The 24,701-nt window shown below is 37.5% G+C and overlaps 10 protein-coding genes across 10 annotated transcripts; 7 read left to right on the plus strand and 3 right to left on the minus strand.

Annotated features, from left to right (window-relative positions):
* Window positions 1-159: 159 nt before the first annotated feature.
* Window positions 160-2,802, minus strand: PRCAT00004195001 (protein kinase; the record flags this gene model as incomplete). Its single annotated transcript, XM_062954178.1, has 1 exon — window positions 160-2,802. The coding sequence occupies one exon, from the start codon at window positions 2,800-2,802 to the stop codon at window positions 160-162; it is 2,643 nt and encodes an 880-aa protein (XP_062810906.1).
* Window positions 2,803-5,092: 2,290 nt separating this feature from the next.
* On the minus strand, window positions 5,093-6,106 carry PRCAT00004196001 (SDR family oxidoreductase; the record flags this gene model as incomplete). Its single annotated transcript, XM_062954179.1, has 1 exon — window positions 5,093-6,106. One exon carries the CDS (start codon window positions 6,104-6,106, stop codon window positions 5,093-5,095), a length of 1,014 nt encoding a protein of 337 aa, XP_062810907.1.
* Window positions 6,107-7,391: 1,285 nt separating this feature from the next.
* Window positions 7,392-8,423, plus strand: RAD51 (recombinase; the record flags this gene model as incomplete). The annotated part of the gene is made up of 1 exon (XM_062954180.1): window positions 7,392-8,423. The coding sequence occupies one exon, from the start codon at window positions 7,392-7,394 to the stop codon at window positions 8,421-8,423; it is 1,032 nt and encodes a 343-aa protein (XP_062810908.1).
* Window positions 8,424-8,904: 481 nt separating this feature from the next.
* On the plus strand, window positions 8,905-11,415 carry SEF1 (Sef1p; the record flags this gene model as incomplete). Its single annotated transcript, XM_062954181.1, has 1 exon — window positions 8,905-11,415. The coding sequence occupies one exon, from the start codon at window positions 8,905-8,907 to the stop codon at window positions 11,413-11,415; it is 2,511 nt and encodes an 836-aa protein (XP_062810909.1).
* A 317-nt stretch (window positions 11,416-11,732) lies between these two features.
* PRCAT00004199001 (peroxiredoxin) lies at window positions 11,733-12,509 on the plus strand (the record flags this gene model as incomplete). Its single annotated transcript, XM_062954182.1, has 1 exon — window positions 11,733-12,509. The coding sequence occupies one exon, from the start codon at window positions 11,733-11,735 to the stop codon at window positions 12,507-12,509; it is 777 nt and encodes a 258-aa protein (XP_062810910.1).
* Window positions 12,510-14,224: 1,715 nt separating this feature from the next.
* On the plus strand, window positions 14,225-17,068 carry MCM6 (MCM DNA helicase complex subunit; the record flags this gene model as incomplete). Its single annotated transcript, XM_062954183.1, has 1 exon — window positions 14,225-17,068. The coding sequence occupies one exon, from the start codon at window positions 14,225-14,227 to the stop codon at window positions 17,066-17,068; it is 2,844 nt and encodes a 947-aa protein (XP_062810911.1).
* Window positions 17,069-17,134: 66 nt separating this feature from the next.
* PRCAT00004202001 (uncharacterized protein) lies at window positions 17,135-18,373 on the minus strand (the record flags this gene model as incomplete). Its single annotated transcript, XM_062954184.1, has 1 exon — window positions 17,135-18,373. The coding sequence occupies one exon, from the start codon at window positions 18,371-18,373 to the stop codon at window positions 17,135-17,137; it is 1,239 nt and encodes a 412-aa protein (XP_062810912.1).
* Window positions 18,374-19,059: 686 nt separating this feature from the next.
* On the plus strand, window positions 19,060-20,110 carry ECM4 (omega-class glutathione transferase; the record flags this gene model as incomplete). Its single annotated transcript, XM_062954185.1, has 2 exons — window positions 19,060-19,068; window positions 19,118-20,110. The coding sequence occupies 2 exons, from the start codon at window positions 19,060-19,062 to the stop codon at window positions 20,108-20,110; spliced, it is 1,002 nt and encodes a 333-aa protein (XP_062810913.1).
* Window positions 20,111-20,498: 388 nt separating this feature from the next.
* Window positions 20,499-21,330, plus strand: RSR1 (Ras family GTPase; the record flags this gene model as incomplete). The annotated part of the gene is made up of 2 exons (XM_062954186.1): window positions 20,499-20,505; window positions 20,618-21,330. The coding sequence occupies 2 exons, from the start codon at window positions 20,499-20,501 to the stop codon at window positions 21,328-21,330; spliced, it is 720 nt and encodes a 239-aa protein (XP_062810914.1).
* Window positions 21,331-22,446: 1,116 nt separating this feature from the next.
* On the plus strand, window positions 22,447-23,283 carry PRCAT00004205001 (uncharacterized protein; the record flags this gene model as incomplete). The annotated part of the gene is made up of 1 exon (XM_062954187.1): window positions 22,447-23,283. The coding sequence occupies one exon, from the start codon at window positions 22,447-22,449 to the stop codon at window positions 23,281-23,283; it is 837 nt and encodes a 278-aa protein (XP_062810915.1).
* Window positions 23,284-24,701: the final 1,418 nt, after the last annotated feature.

The raw sequence follows: 24,701 nt of genomic DNA on the forward strand, positions 1-24,701 counted from the left end.
ATCATCTTTGAGAATCATTACAAGTGCTCGAATGGGATAACATTAGTTAATATTATATATATAAACAATAAAGCAGCCCAGTAGCGACATAAATCTGGGAATAAATGCTTCTTAATGAAATGAATGGATTCTGACAAAGATAATATATCATGGAGTCTTTCAAGTTATTCTTACACTTCTTCTCTTGAAGAAGTCCATGACCTTTTTTGCAGCACTGGCTTCTTTCCCTTTTTCGGAAGACGATACGCTGCCTGAATTAATTGATTTTTTTGAATTAGAAGAGCCATTTGATCCTACTCTAGATTGCTCCTTTGAAGGCGGTCTTGATGCAACGTTGATTTCCGTAGAGGGTTCTAACACTTTCTTCACTGGAGCGGTTGTACCAGTGTTATGGTCTGTATTACTGAAAGAGTTCACTGATGTGACAGATGAGTTGTAGTTGCTGTAAAAAGATAAAATGCTAAACCTGTTCTTCTTTTTAGTCTCTTTGTTTTCCTTGTTGGATTCTTTCACATCTCTTGATTCTGGCCTTCTCAGCCTTCCCTTCGACAGTGGTGCCGTGGGAGCTGGCAATTCGGAATTTGGTCCCTTACGCTTAGTTGTTTTGTGTTTTGGCGCTTGTTGAGTTATTTGCAGCTCTTTAGGTGTCTTTTGAGACTCTACTATCAGAACAGGAACAGATTGAATTTGATGTTTCTCGAGGTTGTCGTTTTGGTCATCTATAACATCGGTAGAATCATTTTTCAAAGTAGAAGAATTAGAAATGTCATTAGTCGTTGAATCCAATTGACCTTCCTCTTTGATGATTCCGGGTTCAGTTGGAGAACCGACAGTCTCTGGTAATTGCTGGTTTAATTCACTAGCTCCAGGAGATTCAGCGTCAAAAGTTGGTGGCTGATTAATTTGCGGCGTTGCCGATTTCGATGGACTATGATTATCTGTGAGCTCTAATGTGTCTATCTTATCTTCCAAATAGCTTAAAACTGAATTCCTCTTATTGGTATGACTATTTAAATTACTTGTCTCACTTGTCAAGACACCGTTAACATGAACATGGGTGACCACAGAATCCCTTCTAGAATTCTTTTGGGGACTTGAGTTAGTACTATCGGATTCAATAGAAGATTTAGTCGGAGATGATGATAACAACAGCAGGATTGGCATATTCGAGGCGGGCATTTTGATGAATTCAAGTAAGGTAGATGTACTTTGATTACCCAAAGAGGTTGACATAGATGACGGGTGATAGGACGTGGGTCTGGGCTTTTTGTGCGCATGTGGTAACCTGTTTGAATCTCTACTACCTGGAAGTCTTTCAACTGGTTGTCCTACCGATTTGCTGAAACTTGATGGTGCATTTGTCTTTGGTTGTTCTTCGTTTGATGACCTAACATTATAACGTCCATCTTTGTTACCTGATGTTAATGGCTCTGGATGTTTAATCGAAGACTCTGCAGTTACAGCCTGACTAGTAGAGTCTGATGGTGCTTCCGATGTGGCTCTTGAAGCCGAAGGTTCTTGTTCCTTGATTGTTGAGATTGTTGTTCCACTGTAATTGTTCGTCATCGGTGGGCCGAATATTGGCTGTTCTAAAGAATTCAAAGATGTTGTTGAAAAATCATTTCCAACAACAGCTATCAATGCAGAACTTGCTGACGTGTACGATGATGATCTCGAATGGTAATTAAGTGGTGGTAACTTGGTTGAAGGTTCAGCAGTAGAAGTAGGTACATTTGATTTGGCAATGGCGTTAGCTAAAGATGATGATGTTGAGGGATTCGAATACAATCCAAAAAATGAGCTATTATCATAACCAGATATAGTCCTTTCATCGACCATTGAGAATCTCTTGTAATTCTTTGCAGTATTCGGAATTACAAGTTTTGTCTTGTGAATTTTATCCCATTCTGGTTGCCTTACGGATAATAAGTTGGCATAGGGTGCTAGCCAAGAATGACGCCTGATGTCATTGATGTTAATTCTCCTCTTGGGATCCGGAACTATAATCTTTCTTAAAAGATCTCTTGGTAACGGATTAATGTATTCGGGAAATGTCAAAGGAGTCCTGCAGATATAATGGTATAGTTTAATAATATCGGAGCCATCTTCATTCTCTGGATCATCATCAAATGGCAAATATCCTGAAAGCATTGCATATAGGATTACACCAAGGGACCAAATATCAACCTTTCTACCCTCATAAGGCGACTGTGTTAAAACTAATTCTGGAGCTGCATAACACGGAGATCCACAAGAAGTTTTCATAAAATCATTTTTGTCCTTGTTATATGAATTCACAAAGCCGAAATCAGATATAATTACATTTTTATGTTTATCCAAGAGTAGATTTTCTAGTTTCAAATCTCGATGTATCAACCCTTTTGAATGCATGTAATCGACACCACTAACAAGTTGAGCAAATATTTTCTTAGCGTCATTCTCTTTCAAAACCTTATTTTTCAATATATAATCGAATAATTCACCTCCACTGGCATATTCCAATACAATTCCGATATATTTACCACTTTTCATCACCTCCACTAATGAGACAATGTTCGGATGTTTCAAGAGTTTCAACGAATTTATTTCCCTGTGGATTTTGATTTCTGATTCCGAATCTTTAAGTATCGTGTCTCTTTTGATGAGTTTAATTGCAACCTGACTGGGTTGCTTACCATCTTTTCTCCATCCTAGTTTTACTTTTCCGAATTCACCTTCTCCTAGTGTGGATCCAAGGATATATGAGCCAAATCTCACTTCACGATGAATTCGTTTGGCGACGCCTAAACTCACGTCTTCCATGTTATTTAAAGGAATGACTATCTTGTATTTGTTACAAGATTTTAAGTTTGTAAGTGAAAGTTATACTGCTGAGTAAGGGTCACTTCTTGCTTTGTACACAGTTAAAAAATGTTACTGAGTTACAATTTGAGAAAAATCCTAGATCTTTGATATATGCCTAGCGTTTCGTACCACTATCGCTATTCTTATTTCCTCTAGGAAAATCGCTATAATTGTATTCGTTAGCGATTTGGTGAAAAGCCAAGTTTCTAGCTCTTTCTCCGCAAAAAAAGATTTCCCGCTATCAGTAAGATCGCCCTTAAGCTATATTCAGTTATCTTGCCCCAGATTGTAAGATATGTTACTAAAAGTGCTAGTTGTGCTAGTTGTGCTAGTTTGTTAAACAATTAATTATAACTCATATATGTTGTTGTGCTGTAAAAAAAACATCTTGAGATCCGAAACTCTATTTACATTTTGTGTTGTGCACGCGTCTTATTATGACCAAAACGGGTAGAAAAATAAACACCGAAACGTCTAACTATTCTAAGAACAAGACCTGAATAAAATCAATAATAGGATACAATGCTGCTTTGCATGATAAAGCGAGTCAGCTAATTTTCGAATGAGGAGAATGAGTGTGGCTACGTATGGTCTAGCAGTTTCGAAGGTCCTATATACTGAAATGTGCGATGTCGCACGAGTGAATGGGTGCAAAATGCTCTTCACTCTAGACGAGAACTGGATGATTGGTAGTATGAATTAGCAGCAACAGAATCTTGACGTTTCATTTCGCTGTAATGCTTGCGTATATAGCAACTGTAACTACGCTGTCGCAGATTACTACCGTCGTGTTTTTTTGACGCTAGGTGGCATGTTTCTGACAATAGTAACAAGGAGACGACGGCGATACCGGATAAAGGAGGCGGCGACTCCATCACGTATCGTCAAATTTACAATGCAGTAACTTTAGTATAACTTGGCGCGACATCAATGGGACTATAACAACAATAAAAAGAAACCTTGGACCAAGGGAGCCTTCTAAGACAACCCATATAGAAGACAAAGCAAATGGCATGTCATTTATTTTCCCTTTTTAGTCCCATAAACATTCGAACATAGGTACAACAACCTATTCAAAAGTTCGGAGAAGGTTAAACTTCTTTGGGAAGACATAGATATCCTACACTAGTCCGAGAATGCATTTCCAGTTTGCCGAATGTAGTTGTATTGCATCGCTCTGATAAGGCTCAGATAAGTATCAAGACTTGCATGAATTCCAAGGCTCACAGAATTGACATGGCTGATCATCCGTGATATATTATTTTCCTTAATAGGAAAAGGGTCTAAAAAGTCATACTGATCTTCTTATTTCTTTGTTTTAGTAAAAGCACTTGCCTATTTAAAAGGTTCAATGAAGACGTTTTTGGTTGTAGGACTATAGACTTCAAGATCTAAAGCTACAGGTCTCGATTCAAGTAGCTTGAGAAGTACTTGAAAGAACTGCTACGATTTATGTGTTCTATACAACGATGTCAAATATAGGAACAGATATCATTTGGCTCAAAATTTTGAATAAGACATGCAATGAAATCCATTCTGTCCCATACATGCCTCGCAATTCTATCAACGCTGTTCTCATCGTTAGAGGGACAATATAGAATAAAAAGTTTTATTTCGACTGTTTTCTGATCATTCGTGTAATAGGACCCTTGTATTTACAATTCCTTGTATTTACAATAACAGGCATTAGTCTGTGAGTTTCCACCCTTAGAGATGTAAAAAATTTTTAAAGCTTTTTGCAAAACTAAAGGTCTTAAAAATTATACTCATTCTAAGTAAATATCACCGTAGTCAGTCCATTGGAGCTTTCTAGCTACATTGAGGGTCTCTTACCATGTCACGCTTGCTCAAGATATTTTAGTTCTTTTCATGATAAATAAAGATAAATTAGTAGGACCCCAGCAAGACTTGAATAGGAGAAAAAGAATACCATCCTTTCTGACATCCAAATAAATTGACTGTTTTACTCTTTGAGAAGGTTTTCGAGCAGCTAAAAGTTGATGTTGGTGTTACCACAAGAATGCCTTTGATCTTGAACTGTCTTGAGTAAAGTTTTCTAATATTTACTTTCCTTATTGTGTCGAGGTCATATTAGTTTTATATTTCTATTGTACCTTGGACCTTGGACTTCCTACAGAAAGTATAGATCAATGACAAGTAAAAGGGTGATCTTGAGTACCGCTGTTTAGTTGACAATATAAATAGAAGATATAGGATTTAAAGTCTAAATAACATATGGTAACATAAGCTAGGAGGAACGTCTTGCTTTAAGAATTTGCTCAACGGAATCAACAACGCATTGCTCCAAGGTAATATATTTGAACCCCAATATCTCCTCTGTCTTTTTGAAATTCCATCCGCAAAACTGTTTGATAAACTTTTGGCCAGTTCCCGGTTTTCCTACAGGCACTTGCTTACTTAGTTCAGGGAACTTGTCATGGATAATATCAATAAGCATTTGGCTGCAATAACGACCAGCAAAAACCACAAGTCTCTGATTGTACAGCTGCTTATTCTCAAAAGCAGTCAAGTGAGCTTTGGCAACATCTCTTACATCAATATAACCGGATTGACTTTCAGGAATTGAATCTGTTTGTTTTAACTTGAGAAGATTATTGATCACTTCAGCTGAGGTGTTCAATGAGTCTTTAATGTCATCATCAAACGCTTGCGGTCCAAAAACAAAGGTTGGATTGATAGTTGCCAAGGTGAAATTTGGTTTGTTTTCCTTAACAAAATCCCAAGCTTCTCTTTCAGCAAACGTCTTCGAAGCCAAATAACCTAGTCCTGGATTACTGAGGCCCTCTTCTCTAGTGATAGGATTCCAAGATTCTTCAGTTAAAACAAAATCACGATCTTTGTCATGAGCCGCATTCTTTACAGCAGCAAATGAAGAAGTTATGACCACATGTTTAATTTGGGGGCCATGATTTTTTATCGAAGACAAAGCATTTTTCGTTCCCTCTACTGCAGGCTCTAACAACTCCTTCTCAACATCAACAGCATTGAGGAAAAATGGTGAGGCTGTATGAAGAAAAACTGTCACTTCTGGGTGTTTTTTCAATGATTCATCAAAAGATCCTGTCTTACTGATATCCTTAACTACTTCAAAAGTGAAAAGAGGACCAAAACGCTTAGCCAACAATTCACCCTTCTCCTCTGTTCTGACCGAACCAACAACCTTGTATTGTTTTTCAATCAATTGTTTTACAACGTGTTGGGCTATGAAACCACTGGCACCTGAAACATACACTGAAACCATGAATGCTATTCAATAGATATGCGTATAAGAAACTGAATAATTTCTGTCTTCCCTATCGTACACGTTCAGTTTGAGGAGTCGCACTGGTTAATTTCTATCAATTTTATATTGCCGAGTATTATACGCTGAGTAATGCGCTGAATAATGCACTGAGAAACACTGCTTTTTATCTAATCCACTTAACTATGTACGGACGAGTATGACCATATTTTGAATGTTAATAGCCAACATTCCTGTGATTCTTCTCACCTTCTTATTCGGAGTCTCCGCCTGAAATTAGTATATACAAAAGGCATCAACCCAAGATGAGACAGCGAGTTATGCACTTTACTTAAATTAGGTTTCTTTGGCTCTATCTATCTACCATTATTTGGCACGAACTTTTTCAGTAGCGAAGTTGCTATGAACATTGAGTAATTTGTGTGACTAAGAGCACAGATTTATTGATTGTAGGAAAACAGTGCCGTCATTTTCATTTCGGTGGTAAGCTGCCCTCTAAACGAAGAAGTATGAGTGTGTGCCCCCAGTTCGAAATAATAAAACGTAGATAGACTTTTTGGTTGATACTTGGTCGGGAGATTTATGTGTTTAAAAGTATCATACAAAATGCCGCAAAATTGGAATTTCGACATAGAATAGAGTTGAATTGAGTCCTGTTACTGCGTTTTTGCAAACAAGCTTGATTAAATTTTTTGATTCTTTTCTCTTTGGAGTGTTTTTATGGTCAAAAACGAATGAGCTATATTAGAAACTCCACTCGAACGTAAATCCATTGTATCAAGACTTCTCAAAAGATTAGATTAGTAATTTCAACGATCACTGAAATCCACGATTCGTATTATCTGGGCTTCTTGACTAAATAAAACTGGAAATTTCTAGTTGAGCTTTCATCCCAGAAAACAGAATGAATAGTGTCGCAGCATAAGGCATAGAGAAATCTCCCATTAAAAACGTATAATGAAGAGCATGAATATTATTTCGTCTGCTGTTAGACTTATGAGGGCTTATATATATTCCAAACACTTAAAGGCTTTATCACCACATGCTCGTACCCGATGGTAATTGCTGTCTCACTGTTTAAGAAGATATTCGAACATCTAAAAGTCGGTGTTGGTGTTACCACAACAATGCCTTTGATCTTGAAATGTCATAGGTAAAGTTTTCTTATTTTTAATTTTCTTGTTGTATCCAGGTCTCGTTTGTGTTTATTGATGTTGTAAAATATCCATTTTTTTATTTACGCGTATTGATTTCTGAACTCTTCTATACCATTTCACATACTTTAATGACTCAATCTGAAGTAAACACGTCAAGATCTGAGGATGATGAGGGGCTTGGAGGGCCTCTTTTGATCGAACAGTTAGAAGGAAATGGCATAACTGCTGGTGACATACGTAAATTGAAGTCAGAAGGGTATCACACTATTGAGAGCCTTGCCTACACGCCAAAGAAGGCATTATTAACCGTTAAAGGTATAAGTGAAGCAAAGGCAGATAAAATCTCTATGGAAGCTGCTAAATTGGTTCCGTTGGGCTTCACTACGGCAAGTGAATTTCATTCTAGGAGATCTGAATTGATTTGCATAACCACTGGGTCAAAGCAGTTGGACACTTTATTAGGAGGAGGTATTGAAACTGGGTCTATCACTGAAGTTTTTGGAGAGTTTAGAACCGGAAAGTCACAGTTGTGTCATACATTGGCAGTTACTTGTCAGCTTCCTATTGATATGGGTGGCGGAGAAGGTAAATGCTTGTATATTGACACCGAAGGAACATTTAGGCCAGTTAGGCTAGTCTCCATTGCTCAAAGATATGGACTTAATCCAGATGATTGTTTAGATAATGTTGCTTACGCCAGAGCCTACAATGCAGAGCATCAGTTTCAGTTACTAAATCATGCTGCTCAAATGATGGCCGAATCGAGATTTTCTTTACTTATTGTTGATTCTATCATGTCATTGTACAGAACTGATTACGCTGGAAGAGGTGAATTAAGCGCTAGACAAACCCATGTGGCTAAATACATGAGGACCTTGCAAAGATTGGCTGATGAGTTTGGTATTGCTGTTGTAATTACAAACCAGGTTGTCGCTCAAGTCGACGGGTCGGCTGGAATGTACAATCCTGATCCCAAGAAGCCTATAGGTGGTAACATCATAGCACATAGTTCCACCACACGTCTTTCTTTCAAAAAAGGAAGAGCAGAGACCAGAATCTGTAAGATCTATGACAGTCCGTGTCTCCCCGAGAGTGAATGTGTATTTGCTATCTATGAAGATGGGATAGGAGATCCAAAGGTAGATGACGATGATAGCTAGTCTTCACATTCATTAGTATATATGCCTTGTATAATGATACTGTTTGAAATATGAAACTCATAAATAATTAATCAACTTCTTCTACATCTATTAGCAAATCCCTCCGATTATTAGTAGCCGTAGTTTAGACTTCAAATATTTCGTCAGGTCACTTATTCACCATTCACACCGTTGGATCTTTCTCAGCGAAGAATATGGCTCCTTTATAAAAAAAAAATTTTTTAAGGTAAAAAAACCGTGCGGCTCAAGTGAGAAATTTTATCTTTTTCATCAGTCGAACCCGAAATTTGGAGGATTTGGATTTAAGAACAAGTTTATTTATTCTGAAGCGTATAATAGTCACATATAATTCAACTTATCTTTTATAAGGGTCCATATAATAAGATCCTTTAATGCAGTGTCATATAAGTACTTTCTCGAAATAGGTTATTTATTGGAAACTGCCTAGGATAAAGTTTACTAAGCGAAGCAAGAATATAGAATGGAGAAATCAAAGATCAAGTCAATCTTGCCGAAGCCAACGCCTTCACCTTCAGGATGTATATCACCTCTGTCGGGAATGCATGGAGATAATTCGCATATTAGGAAGAGGTCGTCGATTGATGGAGAAGAATTTAATGTATCAAAAAAACAAAGGTCAAGATCTAAATCATCACGGATATTGGACAAGTCGACGAAGCAGACGGGCCACAGGCCAGTTACTTCCTGTACGTTTTGTCGACAACATAAAATTAAATGTAATGCTTCAGATAACTACCCAAATCCTTGTCAAAGATGTGATAGAATGGGCTTGAAATGTGAGATTGATCCTGAATTTAGACCTAAGAAAGGATCACAGATTCAATCATTGAAAAGTGACGTAGATGACTTAAAAGCCAAAATTGAGTTGTTGACAAAGAATGAAACGCTACTTACTCAAGCTTTGAATCAACATAACATGAACTTGATGCAACAACAGTCCGTAAATGTGAACCAATCTCCTTTTCAAGAGTCAAACTTTCAGTTTGACCAGTCACCTAATTACCATTCTTCGCCATCAGTCAAATTAAATGATTCCTTAGAGAATAATAATAGTAACAATAATAATAAACTTGCTCCTGTGAATATTTTTCATGAAAACTCAGATAATTCGCCTGCATCAACAGCTAAGGATTCTAATACAGAACTGCTCAACTATGAACATGTATCTGAATTTGTCTTAGGTGATGTAAGGTTACCATTAGAAAAAGCAAACGAACTTCATGATAGATTCATGCAAAAGAACTTACCTTTCATACCTATTTTTACCTCAAATTCTGCCAATGAGTTATATCATAAATCTCAGTTATTGTTCTGGACTGTTATGTTGACGGCATCTTTATCAGAATCGGAACCTACTTTGTATATGTCACTTGCGTCGTTAATCATGCAATTAGCGATAGAGACTTGTTGGATAAGGACACCAAGATCTACTCATGTAATTCAAGCATTGATAATATTATCCATTTGGCCGTTACCAAATGAAAAAGTTTTAGATGACTGTTCTTATAGGTTTGTTGGACTTGCAAAAAACTTGGCATTACAACTAGGTTTACATAGGAGTGGTGAGTTTATTCAAGAATTTCTGAGGACTCAAGTTAGTTTGGGACCTGATGCTGAACGTTGGAGAACCCGGTCTTGGTTAGCCGTTTTCTTTTGTGAGCACTTTTGGTCCTCAGTTCTTGGATTACCACCTTCAATTAATACTACTGATTATTTGTTAGAGAATGCAAGGATTGACACCACATTACCAAAAAATTTTCGTTGTTTGATATCATTATCAATATTTCAATGCAAACTAGTGAATGTCATGGGTATTTCAGTAACGCGACCAGATGGATTGCTAGACCCACTTAACAGGGCAAGTTCTTTAAACTTGCTAGACAGAGAATTGGAGAGGTTAAGATTTAAACTTTCGATCGATGATTCTTCAGTTGAGGTTTATTATTTGTATATTAAATTGATGATCTGTTGTTTTGCCTTCTTACCGGGCACGCCTATTGAAGATCAAGTTAAATATGTCAGCGCTTCTTACAGTGCTGCTACACGTATCATTACGATAACTTCTCAGATGATAAATACAGGAATCCTGTTGATCGAGTTGCCCATTTATGTTAGACAAGCAATTACTTATTCTGTATTTTTATTATTTAAGTTGCACTTGTCTAGGTACTTAGTTGAGAAATATGTTGATAGCGCCAGACAGCTGATTGTTACAGTTCATAGATTGTTAAGAAATACATTGCTGTCATGGAAGGATTTACAGAATGATATATCAAGAACTGCAAAAGTGCTAGAGAATTTGAACATAGTTCTCTATACTTATCCAGACATCTTTCAAAATGATGAAGCTGGCGGTAGTATTATCACTAGAATGAGGTCTCATTTGACTGCTTCACTATTTTATGACCTTGTGTGGTGTGTTCATGAAGCAAGGAGAAGGACATTACTAGATAAGAATAAATCTAGGCCTATTCAAGTTGAACCTAGCGATGATCCCGAAGAAAGAAGACCAAGACCGTTGCCTTTTTATAATCAGATTACAAAGGACCATTTCAACACAATAACAAGCATAACTCCTAATGGAACTACTATTACTACATTAGTGCCAACGGATTATGCAATGAACGAGGCAAAAGTAAATGCTGCGGGTATGAACAAGCCTTTAGAGATAAACGGTATTCCCTTGTCGATGCTAGAAGCAACTGGAAGTGTCAGAGATACTTTGAAGAATGAACCAGCTCAGTCTCCTGAATACCACCACGTTCAAATGCTTGACCCAATCCAACAGCCAATGATCATTTCTCATGAGACGGCCATAGAACATAGGTCTCCCATAGAAGTGGAGCAGCTTAACGGTATAGCTAATCAAATGGATTCATTTTTCCAGCAGCAGTCTAATGGCTGGTTAAACAATGACAACTATCAGGATGATGATTTCTTAGGCTGGTTTGATGTTAATATGCTTCCATAAATATTGCCAGCTAAATTCAACCTTCTAGATGAGGAAAGGTTCAACAATGAACCTTCTACGGTATGAAGTGTCGAATATAAAAAGTTTTATATAGATGACGTTCCATACTGATGATGTACATGATTTATGTAGTTCAATATGTTATATAATAGTGTTTTATTTGTGCCAATTTTTCTTTAGATTGCAAATAGTTTGAAAGCGGTCGCTCAAGTCATATGATATGGAGCAATCGGGTTCTCATAAAATCTCAATAAAAGGCAATATACTACTTTTCAATTATACTTTGAACTACTATAGGAATAAGATTCGTATATATTATGTTTTCTAGACAATTACTTCGTTCAAGCATTGCAAATTCAAGAGCTTTGCCATTGAGTAAGCCAGCTATTGGTAAGAGCTTTTTGAACAGTAGATTTTACTCCTTCAAGGCAGAAGACCAACCAAGAATCAGAATTGGATCATTAGTGCCGAATTTCGTGGCTGATACTACCTATGGGAAAATTGACTTCCATGAATTCATTGCAGACAACTGGGTTGTATTTTTTTCACATCCGGCAGATTTTACTCCAGTCTGTACCACAGAGTTGGGGGCATTTGCTAGATTGGCCCCAGAATTCGATGAGAGAGGCGTCAAGTTGATTGGATTATCAACGGAAGGAGTTGATAGCCATAAAGCTTGGGTTAAAGATATTGAGGACGTCAGTACCGGTGGTGCCAAGTTCAATTACCCTATCATAGCTGATCACAACAAAGAGGTTGCTTTCAAATTTGATATGGTTTCTGAAGACGACTTCAAGAAATTGAATTCAGGTTTAGTTCCTACTGTCAGATCTGTCTTCGTCATTGATCCTGCTAAGAAAGTTAGATTGATCATGACCTATCCGGCATCTACCGGTAGAAATTCTGCTGAAGTTTTGAGAGTTGTCGATGCGTTACAATTAGCCGACAGAAAGGGTGTTGTTACCCCAGTTGACTGGACAGAGGGTCAGGACGTTATTATCCCACCAACTGTATCTGATGCAGATGCAAAAGCAAAGTTTGGTAGCTTCAAGACATTGAAACCTTACCTCAGAACTACTAATTTATCTAAGTGAAGCATTTTTTAGATTACACTTTGCGGTTTCCAGTCCCTCCAATGTTCTCAAAGGATACTCTTGTCCGCATTCTGTAACATATATAGCTTCTCCCTTATTATTAGTTTTCAAATGAGTCTGTATCTCGTCCCAAACTTTAGATTTCAATTTTGTAGGCAGTACGTCGTCAGTGAATGGATGAAAATACAACCGATCTCCCAAAACCGCCAGTAATGGTGGATTAAGAAGCTGTATTCCCGAATGATCAGGATCTTCAGCAGCAAGAAGCATTGCTTCTGATATCTCGCCTCTCATCTTTGATGCCTTTAAGTTTGACAATAAAACTACTCTCAGTTGAAGCATCTGATCGATCGGAATGAAGTCAACTAATCCGGAACAAACTTGTACCTTAGTTTTGGGCCCTACCTGTATCTGTGATACGTAGAGCTTGTCGGCAGCTTCATGTTTGCGGCAGTCGACTATCTGGCCCACTACTAATCTTAATGTGCTTGGAGGGTCTTGAAGGTCAGTAATCCATACTTGAAACTCTTAAAAAATCTTGGACTAACTAACACTTACATTTGGGAACTGATGAAAGAGTTCTTTGGTACGCTACTCTAAATGACATGTCTGTATATCTCCGTTTTTTTATGATTGTTAGTACTTTTCAGTTGCCCGATGTCTCAACACGAACAGAAAAAAAATTGTCAAATGATAAGAGAACTGCTACTTAGCTTATAGGAAACTAGGTCGTATGCCAGAATTGTTTACGCATAGACAAGAGGCTAAGAGTAAAAGCTTTCGATGGTTTCCTCGATTATTTAATCTCCTCGGTACAGAGAGAATACCTACAAGATTTGAACCTAAGGAACTTCTAGGTGACTGTACTCTGAAGGAAAAAATTTGAGAGTATCTTATAGAGGTTGACAGAAGACCTCAAGTTCTTTGTCACATACTTAAGTTTGCTCTATAACGGAATGAAACTTCCTACTCTTCATGGGCTTTGTAAATATGCCTCAATGTTCAATCTGTCTACGTTGAGTGAACAATCTACCATGGAAGTGAAACTTGGGAAAATGGTCAAGCAATTCTTGAAAACAGAACATTTGAAAATAAAAGACTCGCTAATTGCCATTGACTTAACTTGATGTTGAAAGGTCTATGTTGTCAATCTGTCAAAAGAAATTATAAGACTACCCACATAGCAGCAGGTAACGTAATTTCAATAAATATCTGAACTTAAAAAAAAAAGCCACTTAGGGATTGAGAGATGCTTCAGTGAAAAATCGAAAATAGATCCCTATAGTGTTATCCCTGAAGAATATGGCTCTGTTCGACACCAATATCGCTATATTGGCGTTGTCTCCTGATGATCTACAGCCATTGGCCACAGCTCTGTAATAGCAGTATCCAAATTCTTTCTAAAGCTGCTGAATTTGAACAAAAATAATAGCTATTAAAAGTAGTTCATTATAAAAAATTTATTATTAGAATAAGTAGTTTGAAAGCAATAATATTCTCTTTGGTTCTCTTTTACATCTGTTAGTCTTGTGTTCTTACCAAAGAATTTTTGAGTGCCTTGCGAGATGATTCTCAAATTTTCAATTATACCTAATTCGGAAATCATATAATTAACGCGTTTACAGTCAAAACATAAAAATCACATTTCTTCACATTTTTGGACTATTAAGAAGATTATTCGATAAACATCGAGAGAGTGGTAAATTTTGACCATAATGTCTAATTTTGTTTCATCTCCAGGGAGGATTCCTTCAGATTCAGCCCAGTTGTTACACTCATCGCAACCTCCATCATCTATAGGAAGATCTGGTGGATTGACACCGCAGACGGGTTTCAGCGAGCCTGGCTTGTCTCAGAGTACACCAGGACCATTTGCAGATTCCGGTGTTAATGGTGGTTTTGAAGGGATACATCCTGCAGCAGCGACTGCAGTTGCTGGGAGAAGAAGACAAATCGCTGTTCCAAAAGTTGTAGATGTCACTGGAGAAAAGGTAGGTGAAAGTTTTGAACTGTTCATTGAGGAGTTCACAGACCCAGACATAGACGAAAGTAGCGACCAATGGAATAATAGGGTATATCTTGCCCAGATTGAGGCAATGAAAACATATGAGACCAGCACTTTTTATGTCGACTATCAACATTTGCTTCTGAGAGAGAATGGTGTTTTAGCTTCTGCTATTCTTGAACAGTATTATAGGTTTTCGCCTTTCTTGTCGAAGGGATTAAGAAAAGTCATTAGGAAGTATGCGCCAAGCTTATTACATACGAGCTTGTTGTCTAGCCAAGTGGACGACGAAAACAGTAGAGCAAATAAAACGGAGTCCTCGTCATCTACTGCTCTGTCCAATGCAAATGAACGTGTATTTCAGATATCATTTTATAACTTACCAACCATCAATAGAATCAGGGATATCAGAACTGAAAAGATTGGATCTTTAATGGCAATTCTGGGAACTGTCACGAGGACCTCCGAAGTAAGGCCAGAACTATACAGAGCTTCTTTTACTTGTGATATGTGCTCAGCGATAATTGAAGGGGTGGAACAGGTGTTCAAATATACTGAGCCAACATCATGTCCATCTTGTGAAAATCAATCATATTGGACTCTTAACGTGGCGAAATCACAATTTATCGATTGGCAAAAGGTTAGAATACAAGAGAACTCGAATGAGATTCCAACCGGTTCTATGCCTCGTACTTTGGATGTGATTTTAAGAGGTGAAACAGTTGAAAGAGCAAAGCCTGGTGATAAGTGTAAGTTCACAGGTGCTGAAATCGTTATTCCAGATGTTTCTCAATTAGGACTACCGGGCATTAAAGCACAGTCAATTCGGGACAACAAAGGCGCCATGTCTTCTGAACTAAGTTCGAGTGTGACAGGTCTTAAGGCTTTGGGTGTTAGGGATCTTACATACAAAATCGCTTTTTACGCCTGCCATGTTTCCTCCATGACAAAGCGAATCGGTAGCGATGGAGTGGACGAAAAAGAGGACTTGGCCGTGGACTTTCAAGGGTCCAATGAACAGGAAATTTTTTTGACATCCTTAACTGACTCTGAAGTGGCCGAACTTAAAGAAATGGTGAAAGATGAGCACATTTATAACAAGTTGGTCCAATCTTTGGCCCCAGCTGTATTTGGACACGAGGTTGTAAAAAAAGGGATATTACTACAATTGTTAGGAGGAGTTCATAAGAAAACGATTGATGGAATTAATTTGAGAGGAGATATAAATATTTGTATCGTTGGTGATCCATCTACTTCAAAATCCCAATTTTTGAAGTATGTCTGCGATTTTTCTCCTAGAGTGGTGTATACTTCAGGAAAGGCCTCGTCAGCTGCTGGTTTAACAGCGGCGGTTGTGAAAGACGAAGAGAGTGGTGAGCATACTATCGAAGCAGGTGCGTTGATGTTAGCTGATAATGGTATATGTGCAATAGATGAATTTGACAAAATGGACATCTCTGATCAGGTTGCTATTCATGAAGCGATGGAACAACAGACGATCTCAATTGCTAAGGCTGGTATACATGCAACTTTAAATGCTAGGACTTCTATTTTAGCAGCAGCAAACCCTATTGGTGGAAGATATAATCGTAAAGTTGGATTAAGATCAAACTTGAACATGACTGCACCAATTATGTCAAGATTTGATTTGTTTTTCGTTATTTTAGATGATTGTAATGAGCGAATTGATACTCAGTTGGCTTCTCACATCGTTGATTTGCATATGTTACGTGATGCCGCCATCAATCCCCCATATTCAGCTGAGCAGCTCTCGCGGTATATAAGATATGCCAAAACTTTTAAACCAAAGATGACTAAAGAAGCTAGAGATTATTTAGTTCAAAGGTACAAGGAATTAAGAAGTGATGACGCTCAAGGTTTGAGTAGATCATCATATAGAATTACTGTGAGACAGTTGGAATCGATGATTAGATTATCTGAGGCAATTGCCAGAGCAAATTGCACAGAAGAGATAACCCCTAGTTTCGTTTCAGAAGCATACGATTTATTGCGACAATCAATAATTAGAGTTGAAATGGATGATATCGAAGTAGACGACAACGATAATGATACAAATAATGCAGAGAGTCATGAAGATGCTGATGACGGAAATGGAAATCTTCCTGACGATAACCATAGTCATATCAATGAGAGCGACCAATCTAGATCTACAAATAAGAGTTCCACAGTCATCTCCTACGATAAATATGTATCAATTATGAACCTTATGGTGAAGAGAGTATCTGACGATGATAGCTCAGGGGGCGAAGGTCTAACTGCTGAAGAATTAGTAACTTGGTACTTAACTCAAAAGGAGGATGATATTGAAACTGAGCAAGAGTATTATAATGAAAGAAAATTGGCATATAAAGTCTTAAAAAGATTAGTGAAGGACAGAATCCTTATGAGTGTTACTCATAATGCTAATGATGAACTACCGAACGAAGGAGACAATCAGACAGCCACAAAAACAGTATATATTTTACATCCCAATTGTGCTATCTTGGATTTCTTTGACCACGCCAGACCAGAAAACGAACAAGGCTCGTTATGAATATTCACTTAATTTGTTCTACTTCTTAATAGCATATTATATGGAAATTTATTTTATCTATTTATTTTAGTCCCTTTTTGATCGTTTACTGTCTGTCTCACTCTCCAAATCATTTTTTCTCTTCGATAGATTATTAGGACTCGTCAAAGATGGGTCTCCTCCATCGTCGGAATTCAAAAAGTAATTCTCCTTGTCATCATTCTTGCCAATCTTCGGAAGATCATAAATAGCTGCCGCTGCACTTTCGACTTGTTGACGTTGATTATCATCGTAATTAACATTCTGAGGAGATGTATTATTAGCGGCTGACTTTTGTAATTGATGATCCGTCGTTGGTTGACCTTGAAACCCTGTTGCTTTCCATTCGGCTGGACTTAGCAGCAGAGCGCACTCCGTGCAATGATCAATAAACTGTTTTGAATTCGAAAACATCCTTTGGCATGCCCTACACCACCCGGGGTCTTCTTTTGACCCTGGTATAATTTGTTGCTTATCTTGAATATAATGAACTAGTCGTAAGTGTCGCTTTAAAACATCTAGACGATTGAAAGCTCCACCATTACGATGGCATGTAGGATCATTTCTCCAGTAAGGACAGTGAAACATCGGCTCAGCGTGGGATTTCGCATGTCGTCTCAAGTCAGACTGTCTGGCAAAAGCCCATTCGCATCCAGGAAACGAGCAAACATAAGGCCTTGATTGAATGTCCTTTATTTTTTTAGAATTAAATTTCCTAGAATATTCGTCTACTTTACTCTTGGACCCTCCAACTTTGAATATGTAATTTAGGTTCTCCTCAGAAGGAACAGATGACTGAGTGAAATGTTGCTGACTTTGACTTTGACTTTGATGCTGTTGCATTTGAGAAGGATTCTGAGGGATTGAAGTGGTATCTGAGATACCCGTAGAACCCTGTACCGATTGATTTATAGTATTCGAATTTAACTGATGGTCGAAGGGCTGATTTGGGACCCTTGAATTGAAATAATTATTATATGACAGTGATGGTGCCAAGTATGGAACAGATGGGTAGTTTGCATTTGTCTGATAGCCATAATGGCTGAGATATGGGGAAGAATTTTGAGGTGATGTAGAAGGACCTGTCGCTGGAGTTGCTGTCATCGTTGATACCGGAACTGCTGAACTTGAAGGCATGGGCACGGGTAGAGAATGCGATACTCTCCCTATATCCTTCTCACTGTTAGTTGCGTGATTATTTATCTCCGTTAGATTTGAATTTGTGCCAGAACTTTTATTCGTATCATTATTGATGTTGTTATCGTCTTCATTAGTTACTTTCGACATTTTTTTTTTCCGAAAAAAATTAAATAATTCTAAAGGGAGAACACCACTTTAGGTATATGGTGACTTTTCTAGCCTCTTTTCAATCACACGATAGCTTTAGATGACTATCTCTACCTTAGATATTTGATAGATGATAAACCGTAAAATGAGCCGCTTTACGTGAGGTGCTTATTTTATTATATATTTATATTTTAGGAAGTGTCCACGACTGGGGTAATTAGAGAAATTGGGAAAGGAGCAAGAAGAGAAAATGTGAAATACAAGATATAAAAGGCCAAGATTGTAAATTGTAGGTGGTAAGGTAAGATAAATCAGTTTATCTGTTTATTTATTATTATCCTTTGATTTTAATTATCTGTTCCTTTTGTTCTCTCTTATTAACTGGAATCAAAGCATATTCTCCACTTAATACTCTTTTTTGTTTTTAATAACTTATTCAATAAAGCAGAAACCTTCATGGATTGCATAATGATGGTTTAAAGTAATAAAGAGAGCTGTAATGGGCCATGTTTTTTTCACACAGAGCCTCTCTCTTTCGAGTTCTTTCAAAGATTGTGGCTCTTATTCCTGGTCGTGTCGTGTGTGTAACCCTTTTTTTTGTATCAAGCACGCTTATCATTAATTAGCAATTCTTAGTAAATTGTAATCATTAATGTTGAAGTTTGTTAATTACTTGAACAAAAAATATGTCTGAAGTAAGTAGTAGTATCAATTCATCTTTTGATGTGATTTCTAACCGTTTAGAATAAACCAATTGAAATTTTAAAGTTTGCAGACGACTCTGGCTCCTTTAAGAGACGTCCTTCTCTGTTTAGGAACTTTATTAGTTCTAAATCAGGAGCTAAATTTCCACCCGAGGCAAATAGATACCATTTGTATGTATCATTGGCATGCCCTTGGGCGCATAGGGTATTAATTACAAGAGTCTTGAAAGGCTTGGCTTCACTTATTTCAGTTTCAGTTGTTCATTGGCATATGGATGACAAAGGTTGGAGATTCCTAAATGATAGCGAGAAAAAATTGAGAAAGGGGGCTAGTGATTTACAGTTTGGTACTGAGGATCATTTGTATGGGTTTAAGAGACTTAGGGAAGTATACTTTAAAGCAGAGCCTGACTATACTGGGAGATTCACCGTTCCAGTATTGTGGGATAAGAAGCTCGAGACTATAGTTAACAATGAGTCTTCTGAAATCTTGAGGATGTTTAATTCAGAATTCAATTCCCTCTTACCATCTGAATATGCTGCAATTGACCTTTATCCGGAGACATTGAGATCCGATATTGATGAATTGAATTCTTGGGTTTACGACAATATCAACAATGGTGTTTATAAGGCAGGATTTGCTACCAAGCAAGAAGTGTATGATAAGGAGGCGTATAATGTTTTCAATCATTTGGATAAAGTCGAAGCGATATTGGAAAAGAAGTTTTCTGGGGAACACAAGTTCGACTTCCTCTTAGGTCAACAACTCACTGAAGCTGATGTTAGGTTGTTTACGACAATCATTAGGTTTGATCCCGTGTATGTGCAACATTTTAAGTGTAACTTGAAGATGATCAGATGGGATTATCCACATATCCACAAGTGGCTCAGGCTTTTATACTGGAAAATTCCCGGTTTCAATGAAACTACGAATTTCCATCACATCAAGTATCACTACACTAAGAGCCATGTTGGTATTAACCCTCTCGGTATTACACCAATCGGTCCCCAGCCAAATATTCTTCCATTGTAAGTAGTGGAACTCGAATTTATGGAAATACGACTTAGCAGTATATATGATGTCTTATAATCTAAGAATGATCAGAGTGCTACCCATTCCTCTGGAAAAAAAAAATTTTTTTTTTGAAATTGTATTTAGCTGTCATGGATTGTGTCAATGAACTATACCTTATGAACTTTACTTCATAGTTGTAAAATCTCTCTCATCTTTATTACTTTTATGTTTTCATCTTTTTATCTTTTTATCTTTTCTATATCAGGTTTAACAATAAGTTTGCGAGACGACGACACGCAAATAGTCGAATAATTGTCGAATGTCTAAATAAGGAATTTAAAATAAATTTAAGAAATTTTCAACCGTCATTAGTGATATCTGCTTCAACAGACTTAGAGAGTATAAAATGAGAGGTATGTGGTTCTCGTTGTATTCATGAATTTTCTTGTCTAAAAACACGTCCAATGGAAATTCTATGATTGGAAACTATCGTTTAGATCTAATATACTAACAAACATTTTTTAGACTACAAAGTGGTTGTATTGGGAGCAGGAGGTGTTGGAAAATCATCTGTAACAGTGCAGTTTGTCCAAGGAGTTTATGTCGAAAGCTATGATCCAACTATCGAAGATTCTTACCGGAAACAGATTGAGATTGATGGAAGAGCATGCGATTTGGAGATATTAGATACTGCAGGTGTTGCGCAATTTACAGCTATGAGAGAGCTTTATATCAAGAGTGGAAAGGGGTTTTTGTTGGTTTATTCCGTGACTGATGAGAATTCTTTGAAGGAATTATTAGCATTAAGAGAACAAGTTTTGAGAATTAAAGATTCAGATAATGTACCCATGGTCTTGATTGGTAATAAATGTGACTTGGAAGAGGACAGAGAGTTAAGCATAGATGATGGTATTAAGGTTTCCCAGGAATGGGGAATGGTTCCATTTTACGAGACTAGTGCGATGTATAAAACCAACGTAGATGAGGCTTTCGTGGATGTTGTTAGACAAATTATGAGGAAAGAGGCTGCCATTAGTGCAGAAAAGAAACAGAAAAAGTTGCAAAAGGATAATGATATTAATAAGTCGTCGCCTAGTGATTATGAGTCTACGAAGGAGAGACCAGAATCGACAACACTTAACAATAAGGAAAAGGCTGCTAGTGCTAGAGCGAATCAATCCAACGTATCTTCTCCGAAAGCTTCAAAGTTTAAAGACAAATGCTGCACCATAGTGTAGCCAATCAAGTACTTCTCTTCGTTGTGGTTTCACAAGCAGGGACAATCATTAACGAGAACGTCGTTAGAGACGACGTTCATCTCTTTCCATCATTAGATTGGTTTAAATATTTTAGCAAACAATAACTATAATAAATATCAAGTATATCAAAAGGACCTCGAATGAATCATAATGGTTCACAAATATTGTCTGGGCTTTTAAATTGTAGCTATCGACCGTATGATCTTGAATGGCCTGCATGCAAAAAAAGAAGTTAGGAAATGGTGTTTGAAGGAATTGCTGGTGTGATGATACCCGCGAGATTCGAACTCGCGCCTCCGAAGAGACCAGGACCTTACCCTGGCGCCTTAGACCAACTCGGCCAGAGTACCCAATTCCTAACAAATCCTTTATCGTACTTGTAGATAGGGATACAGTAGCGCCGGCAGGTCAATTTTTTATATTTAACCATTAAATGAAATGACGTTGGATATGGCGTGCCATATCATGTATGTTCTATACTTCTTCGGGCTAGTATCAGTGTGATTGGATTTTAAATGAGATAGCCAGAAAGCTACGTTTATCATCTGCCTTGGATCCCAAGCCTGTTTTATCTATCCTGCTGTCCCCACTTTCTTCGAAAAGAAGGAGTTATACAATGCAAACTATTAAGATTTATCATCACTACAGTTCAAAAGTCAAAGAGTCAATTAGACTTGGATTTCATCATCGATGCCTAGTACCATCACATAATTTAAGATTTCGTATGAGAATATAGACGTCTACGGTAAGGAACGTAATTTAATTTACTAAAGTCTTGTCTTCTGTCCACAGTCTGTGACCAAACTAACGAAACAATCCAGGAGCCCTAAGGTAATATTCCTTTCGGAAATTCTGTCTCGGTGTTTTGCCTAATCAGAGGGCTTTGGGGTCAGGGACCGCGAGCGGCATGCCTGGTGCGCATAAGTTCAGTATTTATCCGTTTCTTCCCTTAAATATTTTTCTTTGGCGAAATAAAAGAGACTATAAGGTTATAATAAAGTTGACAACCGCTGTCTTGATTGCAGAAAATTCTGTTCAAAAATAGCTCTTTTTTCAAATAAAGTTCGAGTCCTTAGGAATTGCAATCTTAATAGGATGCTAGTATTTGAGTACATAGCACCTTGGGTGCCAATCTTTAGGAACAGCTTAGAAGCAGAATTGGCAGCAAATAGTAATAAACCGCTGTTCACCTCATTTCAATTAGCTACTGTCGACTTTCACGGGTTACCTCGAAACAGAACGTTAGTATATAGGGGTTTTTTGTTTGAACAGGAAAATACAAATGTGATCACATTCACCACGGATAAGCGAATGAAGAAATATGAAGAATTGTTAAATAATGATAGATACGAAGCGGTGTTCTACTTTCTGAACTTGAAGTATCAGTTCAGATTTCGTGGCAGAGCCAGAATGATTGATGCTAAGAATCGACCGGTGATTAGTCTTTTAAAAGTGGATCCTGGCTTCCTCGGTGGCAAAAAAAAACCTTTAAGTCAGGAAGATATACTGTTGAGCAGTGAAGGGCATCTGCCTCAATCGGTTCCGATAAATACAGCATTGGTCTCTCCGAAGATAGAAAAGAATCTTCAGAAACTGGAGCAGGACTTCATGAGCTCCCCACATCTTTTTCCGCCCACTCAGGAAGACTGGAACCATGAAGTACATCGCCAATGGGATAATTTATCAAAAAACTTGAAAAAATCATTCAAGAAACCACCACCTAAGGCTCCTTTAAATGATGAGTACATAAAGACAATGGATGCGATTAGAAGAGGTGTCGATGGTAAAAAGGATGATGAAGGTTTTAAAAACTTTAGTGTAGTAGCAATGTTTTCTGATTATGTGGATTTTGTTGATCTCGAACGGGACAGGCGGATTATATACCAATTAGATGAATACGGCCAGTGGGCGGAAACTGAAGTGTGTCCATAGTAAGTTTTCGAAAAGTTATCAAACGTATCGAAAACTACCCTTTCTACAAGAAATGGTTTACATATCAGATTGCCGCAACTCGTCCGTATCAATTGTACATATCAGGCTGTCGAAATATTAAGCTGTAGGACTACACTTTTGTATTGCAGCCATAACTCCTTTAGTATGGTTCCAAAGGTTCCATCTTTCAGCCCAAAAATGTTTTGAGGTATGGGCTTGTAATTTTGTATACGATTGACTCATTTTGGCCCTTTAAAATGAGTCTTTGTCGAGCTATAAGCTGTTTTCATGTTGGTCCCTGCGCGATTATTTTGCAATCATGTTTTTGAGGGTGGGAAAATAATATAAATATTGGAATCCGCCCTTTATTTGTTTATTTTTACTTTTTTTTTTTCCCATCAAGTCAATTGTAGACAAATCTCATTGATAATGGCACCAAAATCTAAGGCAAGCAAGGCTTCGGCTGCTTCATCAGCAGCAGCCTCAAAAGTTACTTACAAAGGTATGTTTGTGATGGTCATTCATTATTTATTTACAAAACACGATTTACTAACAAGTTAGATATGATTAATTCTGCGATCATTGCGTTAAAAGAAAGAAGTGGCTCTTCGTAAGTATTCAATTCATTGATGAAAACAAGACAGAGTTCATGTTAGCGAGTTCTTGTATTAACATTTCTAGTCGCCAAGCGTTGAAAAAATATGTTCAGTCTAATTACAAATTAAAGGCAGCTAATTTTGATTCATTATTTAACACCGCATTGAGAAAGGGTGTTGAATCTAATGATTTTGTTCAACCTAAAGGGCCCTCAGGTCCCGTTAAGCTTGCTAAAAAGGAGAAGGCGCCAGCTCCTGTTGTGTCTAAGGTAACAAAGCCACCAGTTAAAAAAGTTGCGAAAAAGACAACGAAGGCCCCAGCAAAGGCGCCAGTAAAGTCTGCTGCTAAGACTTCAAAAACCACTAAGGCTCCCAGCAAGTCAGTTGCAAAGAAAGCTGCCCCAAAAAAAGCTGCCCCGAAGAAGGTCACGAAAAAGGCTGCTCCTAAGAAAGCTGCTCCTAAAAAAGTCGCTCCGAAGAAGCCTGCTGCTAAGAAAGTAACCAAGCCAGCTCCCAAGAAGACTACTACTAAGAAAGCTGCTGCTACGAAAGGAGCCTCTGTGAAAAAGGCTGCACCAAAGAAGGTTGTGAAAAAGACTAAGACTGCAAAGAAATAATTCTTGTTTCCGGATATCTTTTGTTGGGTTGCTTTTCGTAATGTTCAAGCGATGTTTATGTGTTGATATCGAACATATGTGTTTTGATCATACTTTAATACTTTCATGAATATTTGAATGTGTGTGTATCTTAGTGTATATTATTGTTCTGTTCTTTTTAATGTGTTTTATCTATGTAATGATAATATTTGTATTTATAATTGAA

This window comes from Priceomyces carsonii (assembly GCF_900007245.1).
Source record: "Priceomyces carsonii strain CBS4050 genome assembly, scaffold: Debaryomyces_carsonii_scaffold_4, whole genome shotgun sequence".
Lineage (NCBI taxonomy): Eukaryota > Fungi > Ascomycota > Pichiomycetes > Serinales > Debaryomycetaceae > Priceomyces > Priceomyces carsonii.